At 42.5% G+C, this 10,000-nt stretch overlaps 1 protein-coding gene across 1 annotated transcript in view; it reads right to left on the reverse strand.

The window, feature by feature from the left end:
- rims2a (regulating synaptic membrane exocytosis 2a) overlaps positions 1 to 10,000 on the reverse strand; it is a 263,740-nt gene that overhangs the window by 41,441 nt on the left and 212,299 nt on the right. Inside the window, exon 27 of the mRNA XM_063198956.1 lies at positions 2,967 to 3,184. Coding sequence (XP_063055026.1) covers positions 2,967 to 3,184 — 218 coding nt within the window. The remainder of the gene's footprint in view (positions 1 to 2,966; positions 3,185 to 10,000) is intronic.

Genomic DNA, 10,000 nt, shown 5'->3' on the forward strand with positions numbered 1-10,000 from the left:
ATCAATATGACATGCAATATGTGTTCTTATGGGGTAATGACTTCAGATTGTAAACCGGTATGAAGAGAGTTTGCCCATGTGATGAGGAAGTGAACTTAGTATGGCAGTTGATTTTAGTATTTTGAATGACAGTGTGTTCAATGCGACAACCAGGGTTTTTCTTCATGAAAATTGTGTGTAATCCAGAGAATTGTGTGTAGTGGTTTGAAAAGAGTGTGTTTTAAAACTGAAATGTGAGTGTAAAGAAGAAATTGTGTTTAGTGTTCAGTGACATTGGTTAGGAGAGTTGGGAAATAGGTGAGATGTTCCGAGAATTGTGTGTGAAGTACCAGAAATTGTGTGTAAGCAATCGAGAAAAACTGTATTAAATGTGTGAAGGCAGCTGGTTGATGGCCCTCGCCGTGCCATGTGCGAGCCTGGTCACGGGCCTGCCGGGTCCGACACACAACGTGACTGGCTGACCTCTGGCATTCGCAGCATCTTACAGCACTGCACCCCCCCCCCCCCCCCCCAAAACACACACACACACACACACACACACACACACACACACACACACACACACACACACACACACACACACACACACACACACACACACACACACACACACACACACACACACACACACACACACACACGCACACATACAGACCAACACCATTAAATTCCCTCAACCCTTCACACCCACAATTCACACACCAACAGCAACGGGCGCAGGTGATAACAGGGCTGACCTGGAGAGTAGGAAGCCATAATGAAGAAGAAGTACACCCACACATAAAAGAAAAAGCGCAAGAGTGGAGAAGTGGAAAAAGGAGTCTTTGCTGTATAGAGGCTATTGAGAGAGAGAGAGAGAGAGAGAGAGAGAGAGAGAGAGAGAGAGAGAGAGAGAGAGAGAGAGAGAGATAGATAGATAGAGAGAGAGGGTTGATAAAGCATAAAATGGTGAGACTAAAATAAGAATCTTAAAAGAGGAGGTCAGCAGTGTCATAACCTCTCTGAGACGCCTTTCCCATATTCTGGCGAGAACATGTCTCTCACATGAGAAGAAATAAAGAGACACAAGAAAGGAAAACAAATAACGCTCAGTCATGGCTATCAAGGGGTAATACACTGGGGAAATGAAATCTTTGCGGGCAATCTCTGAACACCAAAGGTCAAACGAGCCTAACAGCACCACTTTAACAAAGTCATCATGGAAAGTTCAGTTTAAAAAGTAGGTCATGTCGAGATTGAACTACTTTTACATTAGCACCACCAGCGCTCTGCTACGTGTTGCTCTGAAAAAAAAAAAAAAAAACACATCTCATCCGGAAGAATCATGCATACATGGACATATTCACATACTTCAGTTGATGAGTGGCTAAGGTGAGTAAGACGATATGTGCATGCTTGCTACAAGACAGTATCTCAAGTCCAGACTTTCAACCTTGGAAATTTTTCAGCATTACAGAACGTTATGCTTAACTCTTAACCGACAGAATCATCCAGTGACTGATAAGAAAATCTCAGTACAAAAAGTACAAAACGTTCACTTTTCTTTCACAAAACAAAGTAAAAAACATCCGCTTTTCCACTCAAAAGCCTTATTGGGGCTTATTACATGGAAAATGATAACAAGCCAGTTCATCATCGAGCAGCAACAGCAGCAAAGCACTTCCAAACCCATCAATTCCACATGAGTCCCAATGGAGGATACCATAGAGCCCAGAACACTGTACACTGTGTGCAATGCAACACTGTCACAGAGCAAAGTGAAAACGTCTGTGGTGCCATTACTGCCAGTATCAAACAAGCAGTGCCATCATGATCAAGAATGTTGTTTGAGAAGAGAGCCCAATAGCAGAACCAATGTGTTCTATTACACAAATATAGCAGAACTCTTCCACTCTTCCACATACAGTATCTCTGTTTTTTTAAATAACCATTTGCAAGCAAGTAACATTCACTGATGCGTAATTCAACAAGGAAGAGATTGTGTAATCTGTTGATCCAACACCAGCAATTCACAGTTGCAATTGCAGCAAAAACAAACCTCACAGGGACAGTGGACAACAGTAGGAAAAAAGGGAAGGAGGGGATGGAGGCAATGAAGAGGAAGAAAGAGAGGGGTGGGGTGTGGAGAGAAAACAGGCATAAAGGGATCTAGAAGAAAACAGATTTGAATGAGTTAAATTCATCCAGGACCACCATCCTGATTCCTCCTAAGCTTTTAAGCCTGAAAAAAACAAACACTCTATAGGTTGGTCAAGAGAGCCACTTCAACAAAGCACTTTTAAAATCCCTAGGGTGGTGGTCAAAGGTAGGAATAATATAGGGGAGGGGAGTATATAAAGTAAAGGATTTGGAAAGGGAAAGGTTCAGAAATAAAAGAACAGAATGCTGCAGGACAATAAAAATAGGATAGGTCAACAAATGGCATGGTCAAACTGCATGATTGTCTTGTCACTGACATTGATGATGTCATACTATCCCATCGTAAATCCTCAAATTCTCCTCATGATTTAGTCACGAGATTGGCCACATTACAACTCAATGCACCACTGTAGTGTAGAGGCCACAGACTACTAGTAACAACACCATGTCAAATATGGGCAAAAATTACACAATCCACAAAACTGTGCACATAGGTTAAGCCTTTTCATCACATTATCATGAACTGTAAAAACAACAATATCTGAGATCACTAGCTGCCTTATCATACTGGTTTCTTGTTCAATATCATGCCAAACCTAGAGCTTTTGAACAAAATGCAGTGTCAATTACGACAATATTGTGGCCAACACCATCAAAGAGGCCATTCGTCATCAAATATCACGCCATTTGACCAGGCCATAAAAATAAATAAAAAAGAGGGAAGTGGAGGTAGAGATACACACCGAGGGAGGAAGTCCAGTAAGTTGGGGAAGTGTAGTGTAGTGTAGTGAAGAGAAAAAGAGAGCGATACCACATACCTGTCCTACCTGTCTGACTGAGCTGGGAGGTGCTGCGGCTCTTGCGCGACATGCCCACGATGGCCGACACCTTGGCGCCGATGCTGGAGCGCCGCTTCTTGTCGTCCGTGCCCACCAGGCTGACGGCCGTGTCCGACTGGCTGCCGTCCGTCTTCTCCATGTTGCACATGTCGCCGCCCATGCTGGTGCTCTTGGTCATGTTCATGCCCCCTGGCGTGCCCATCTGCCTGTTTTTCATTTTGGACGTAAAGTCACTGTCAGTGGCCATGATGGGAAGAAGAAGGGAACGTGCAGGGAGGAAGGAAGGAAGTGGAGAGGGAAAGGAGGAAAGGACGACAAAAAAGGGAGAGCAAGAATAAAAGGGTGGGAAGGCCATAGTGAAGGAGAACATCAGAAAGGATAAAACAGAGGCAAAGGGAGGAATGCATGGGTTTGTTTGGGGTAAAGGATAACACAAAAGAGAATGAAACAGAGGAAATCGGAGGAATGGAAGGGTTTGGTTGCAGAAGAAAGGAGGAGTAATGGAAGACAGGAGGATGTGGGGATGGGAAATGGAGGATGAGGGCATGGATGAGGAGAGAGACACACAAAGAGAGAGAGAGAGAGAGAGGGACAGGGTTGAGTTCCAGGAGCACGTTAAGGAGACGTGTCGCATAGCGGAAACTCTAGACAGGCAGGAGAGGGTCACGTTTAAGCCTTCACCTTCAGGCAACAGGCAACCACCACATCCCCAGATATCTGCCACTGACTCTCCAGATGGACGCTTTATATTTGAAACCTAGAGGATAGACTACATTATAAGTTTGCTACAGCCAGAATGTTTATGGCCAAGTTGAAAGGTGTTAGTTGTAATTCGTAGTCGATGTTATACCAATATTACCATGTTGTAACATTTTAGAAAGCTGAGGATTTGCACGGATGAAACAGTGTGCAGTTTAGGGGCTAGACTGTGGAAATCGGAGTGGTTATGCTCTCAAAAGCCAAAGCACAATAAAATACTATTAGCATTATGTATATCAGTGTAATCTGGATAATCTACTTTGAATAAACAAAAAGAATGATGGCAGTAACCATTCATTGTAATGCATGAAAGCTCTCTTCTCCTGATGGCCTTGACTCAAGTTCATTGACCACATGAAAGTTGATTTTTATGTTATTCAGTTTTGATAATTGCTGCAGCACAGACCTTGATAGCCAGACACACTGACGCAAACTGAACAGCCACAGCCATACTCATCACAGTACAATTCACTTCCAGTTATGACTGAAATACGTTAAGTAGCACTTTCAGACCACATTTGCAGCGCATAGGCAAGCTGCATTTTTTAAAGAGAGAGAGAGAACTTCATTATAGCTTCATATTCGCATGCAAATCTGAAACCGCTGGCAAAATTAAAGCCACTCTGTGCCCCTGAGTGCATGCAGATGAGGCCCTCTCTTCATGCATAAAATATCCAAATAAAATCCTAATGAACATCAATCCTGGTTGGAACATGTTCTTGGAAGGAGGATATGGGTGATTGTCACATCTAGCAGGACTGGTATTAGCTTCATCTTAATTCTCAGCTTGGAGTCTGTGGGCGATTCTTTCACACATTATTCTTGGGTGTACTATGTGAGTATTGACATACTGCGCCATTTTGTATCAGCAGAAAACTGATTTCCTATTCTATTGACAAAAAAGTAACAATAAAAAGGAAATAAAAATGTGATCATACAGTCCCAGGAAAAAGTTTGTACACCCTTTGAAATTTCTTACATTTTTGTCAAAATTGATCATAAAACATGGTCGGATCTTCCCGGAAATCTCAAGAAGGAACAATCAGAGTCTGCTTTAATTAATTCCACCCAAACATTTACATGTTATCATATTTGTATTGGTCATAAGGCCATAATATTCACAGGAGAGCAGGGCATAAGTAAGTACACCCTTGCATTAAGTAGGTTTTAACCCTCAGTTAGTTGCAATATCATCAACCAGACTTGTCCTGTAGTTGCAGATCAGATTAACAAAACAATCTGTTTGTATCTTGTCTCCCTCTTCTTTAGAGAACTGCCTCTCGTCAGCAAGGTTTGTGGGATGTCTGGAGTGCATAGCTTTCTTGACTTCATGCCATTTAATCTCAATTGTTTTTTGTCAGGGCTTTGACTGGGCTATTTCAGAATGTGTATTTCATTATTATGAAGCCATTCTAAAGTCGATTTTCTTCTAAAGTATGGGTTGTTGTCTCATTTCAGGACTGCACTCTTGTGTGCTTCAACTGTGTGACAGACTTCCTCACGTTTTTTTCTGTAAAATATCACAATAAACTTGAGTTCATTGTTCCACTGATAATAGCAAACTGTCAAGGGCCTGAGGCAGCAAGGTAGCCGCATATAATGATGTTCCCGCCACCATACTCAGAAGAGGAGATGTAACCAAGAATAGCTAAAAATGGGATTCATTCTGCCAATCTAAAATTAATGGGGTTTCTGTCCAAAAAAATATTGCTGCACCTTTGAGGTTTGCGAAAAAGCATTTATATGCTTCATAGAATTACTGCAAAATATTCTGTAGACCAACGTTGAAACCAAAGTTGAATTGTTCAGGGGAACACACAATGTCATGTTTGGAGGAGAACTGGAGAACCACACCTTCACCAAAACATCATCTCCGCCTTTGAGTATGGTGGCGGGAGCATCATTATATGCGGCCACCTTGCTGCCTCAGGCCCTTTTGAGTTTGCTATCATCAGTGGAACAATGAACTCAGAAGTGTATCAAGATATTTTACAGAAAAAAGTGAGGTAGTCTGTCACACAGTTGAAACACACAAGAGGATGGGTGCTGAAATGTGACAACAACCCATACTTTAGAAGCAAATCGACTTTAGAATGGCTTCATAATAATGAAATACATATTCTGGAATAGCCCAGTCAAAACCCTGACAAAAAACAATTGAGATTATATGGCATGAAGTCAAGAAAGCTATGCACTCCAGACATCCCACAAACCTTGCTGACGAGAGGCAGTTTTCTAAAGAAGAGGGAGACCAGATACATCCAGATTGTTTTGTTAATCTGATCTGCAACTACAGGAAACATCTGGTTGAGGTTATTGCGACTAACTTAGGGTTAAAACCTATTGAATGCAAGGGTGTACTTACTTATGCCTTGCTGTCCTGTGAATGTTTACATCTTATGGCCAATGAAAATATGAAAACTTGTAAATGTTTGGGTTGAATTAATTAAAGCAGACTCTGGTTGTTCCTTCTTGCAATTTCTGGGAAGATCAGACCATGTTTTATGACCAATTTTGACAGAAAGGTAAAAAATTTCAAAGGGTGTACAAACTTTTTCCTGGGACTGTATATCCTTAGCAGAGTTTTCTTCATATTATCCTCAACTCTTCATGCATTAATATGAGGACAAAAACTGCAGCTGAATATAAAGTAGGCCACTGCTTTTTACACCATCCTGTTGACAGAAGGCACATCACTCATACACGTGCACATCCACATGAATACCTGCTCATTAAGATAAGTCTACTCTTCTTTATAGTATGATTGTTCTTGATTCCACAACGTCTCACCAAAATGGCTTCCTTATTGTTGGTGTTACATTGGGTACTGGAGGCAGTATTCTCACTGTCAACAATGGCCACAATTATAAAATTCTCTGGGGCTCTTGTTGTTGAGAATGTTTCATCAATGCAGCATGACAGAAAACAAGCTATTACGTAAAATAAAAGGGGATTTTGTGCGAGAAGAGGGAGTGAATGAATAGAAAGGCAGTGATGAAATAATAGAAAGAGGAGAGAAAGAGAAAGAAAAGAATGTCTATCAACATAGGATGGATCACTAGAGGGATGAAAAATAGAGGATGCATGAAGAACTGCGAGACAGCCAGAAGAGAGAGTGAGAGTGAGCCAGAAAGATACAGATAGAAGGAGTGAAGTGAAAGACAACCGTGAGAGAGAGAGAGAGAGAGAGAGAGAGAGAGAGAGAGAGAGAGAGAGAGAGAGAGAGAGAGAGAGGGAGGGAGGGAGGAATGTGTGAGGTGGCAGGTGACTAATGCATGTGAGCTCAGGCAGAGCTTGCGGAGCAGACAGCTCTCATTAAAACTGCTCGTTCACCTCCTCAGGGCAGGAGGTGAGCCGCCGTCAAGGCCTCTAGGTCACACCTCCACCATCACCCCCCCAACCCCCCACCCCCATAACCACCACCATCTCCTCCACCTCCCTAACTCATCCACAATGTTACCACGGAGATAGCCACGAGAGAATCAAGCCAGAGACTACTGCCTTCGAATCCATACAGTAGAGAGAGAGCGATACAGACAGACAGAAAAGAGATAAAAGACATAGAGACAGAAGAGATAGAGCAGCACCCATACCAATCAATTCCTTCGCAGGACCATAACACAGCTACTGTATGCCTGCAATATCACTATCATTTACGAATAACCCACAACAGTATGTACAGTGTGTAAATACACAACACTGCAAGGTTGCTTCTGACTTCCCAAAGATGGTAACCAATGTGGGAAGTAGGGTGACCAGCTGTCCGGACTTCGGCCGGACAACCACGCCCCTTAACTTTCTAACCTTGCGTCCTCGCGCTGTACCCATTGCTTCGACTTGCCGCCTCCCCGCCTCCATGGAGAAGTCGGCATTCTAAACTGTAGGCAGAAAACACGGAACAGCGCTGCCATCTTACCTCAGACTAACTCAGCTGTTTTACAACAGTTTTACTTGTAAAACAAGATTTTTTTGGGAAGGATTTTCGCATTTCATTACCTCACTCCGATAAAGGAGTCATCAGTAGGCCTAGGCTACCACCACTAACTTAATGTTGCATCAGAGACGGCAGGTTACGATAGACAAATCCTTCCGTTGTTGTCTGTAGGGCCTATTATTTCATAAATATTTTTTCATGTATTTTGGGTAGTCATGCATGCGTAGGCCTATAATAGCCAACAATTAATTTTATTTACTTTACTCAAAGTTGGTCAGGAGTGTGTTTATCAGCGGCCTTTTCCATGCAGACGCTGGATAACCATAGCAACAACATGAGCTCAAAATACAGACAAAGCGCCCGTGCAGAAAGACACTTTCTTTGCCCTGTTCGTAAAGTTGTGAGAGCCCTCGTTGTAAAGGCATTTAGCGGACAAACTTAGTTGCACTATGCGTTGCCACCAGTGCAGGAAAAAATAGGAAACAGACAGTAGACAATAATATAGTTACCTTAGGCCTATTTAACTTTCATACAGTCAGTTAATGCACTTCATGGACCGCAATTAACACTAGGCCTAATTGCACGGAGATTTCCCCGACATAAGGCGACAGCAATACAGTTAATTCGCTGTGCGAAGTCTGGTGTTAATTCTGGAGTAACATGGCGGCCGCAGATATCGGAAACTCGACCGACTGTCAAGGTCTAGTTTGCGTCAATGACGTTGCCTCGCATCTGGAGGCCATAAGCAAAAGGCTAGGAGGAAAGGAAAGACAAAGAGAGGGACACGGACGTCGTGAACAGGTCGTAAAAACGGACCGATGGCCACCCTAGTGGGAAGACAATCTGGCTCTTAGTCCAATGATTTACAGTTGAAGCCAACTGGTGTTCATTTCAGGGACTCCTCTACTCTCGGAAAGTAGCTGTCTGAGAGTCAGTGCTAATACCTTAGCTCACTTCATAATCATGATCTTAGTGAGTGAAAATCCTGTTGTATGCACACGTTTGGGAGGGCAGCTGTGGTGTAATGGTTAGGGAGTTGGTCTTTAGATAAGAGGGTAAACCTGGCAGTAACCTGGCAAACCTGGTTACTGCCATACCTCCAAGGTCAATATGTTTAGCTGCTACACTGTAGACTTTCATGAAACTAGTTTTGTTAGCAAGCTTTATTTTTGGTATTTCTAATGACATTCTGGTGTAATTTACTGTTATCTTGTACGGCATTGCAGTGTGATTTATAGATACTGAGTATCTATCTGAGCAGCTTCCAAGAGGCTAGTGGTGCAATTACCTGCACTGTCGGCACATTAGCTAAGTGGGAATAGCAACATCTGCCATCTGCCAGTAGCTTTTGTCAAAGGTTAGCTTGTTTTGTAACGGATGTCATTGTGATATTTTATTGTGTTGGGTTGGCTTGATGTTTTTAAGTAATGAGGGGTCTTGCAGTACTCTTACATGGTTTACAATTTGTTCCTACTTTGCCTAATCGAAAAGTTGACAAGTGAATTTCTCTGGTCTGCTCTGGTCTGTTGCTGTTGATCCTCTTTGGACTGCTAACCCTTTAGTGTTGGGGGGCAACCGCCGTTCCGACATACCACCATTCCGACAATATTTGATTGTCATTCCAAGCCATTCCGAGTCATTTGAACATTGTTGCAAGTACTTAAAGGCGCGTGAACAACGTTCTAACTCAATTAACATTCGCAACAATGTTGCTACATGAGCGGAAGTGGAGAGAGGATTAGTGTATAATTTAGTGTCCAATTTTGTCACATCCAAATGCTCTTACAGGTAGGGTCTGAAAACTTTCCTTAAAAAGTTCCTGCAAGCTGGAAAAATGGTTCCTGCAATAAAAAGTCAATGTCGTAATGGCGGTATGTCTGAATGGCGGTCTGTAACCTTTAGTGTTTTAGACCTTATATGTTTCGTATCCAACAGAAGAATAATAATGAACACCACATATATTTTGCAACACTTACTTTACAGAATTTACAGTAAAGGAAATGTGCCATACAGTGTTTGCATATTGGCATATAAACCGTTTTGATCATTTTATGTGGTGTCCTATACTGTAGGGAGCAAAGCCTGGTCTGTGAAGTCTGAAAACTGAAAGTGGAGCAGTGGCTTCAAGTCTGAGGGCTTGTGAGGACAAAGAAACAGAGAGAGAGAGAGAGAGAGAGAGAGAGAGAGAGAGAGAGAGAGAGAGAGAGAGAGAGAGAGAGAGAGAAAAAAGAGAAGTGCCTAGCTTCCGACACATTAATTAAATGAATGTGAGTTTAAATCAATCACTGATGGCGTAGTGGCCCTTAATGTCTGGCCATTGTTACAGAAT

The sequence above is a fragment of the Engraulis encrasicolus genome, chromosome 5 (genome assembly GCF_034702125.1).
Source record: "Engraulis encrasicolus isolate BLACKSEA-1 chromosome 5, IST_EnEncr_1.0, whole genome shotgun sequence".
Taxonomy (NCBI): domain Eukaryota; kingdom Metazoa; phylum Chordata; class Actinopteri; order Clupeiformes; family Engraulidae; genus Engraulis; species Engraulis encrasicolus.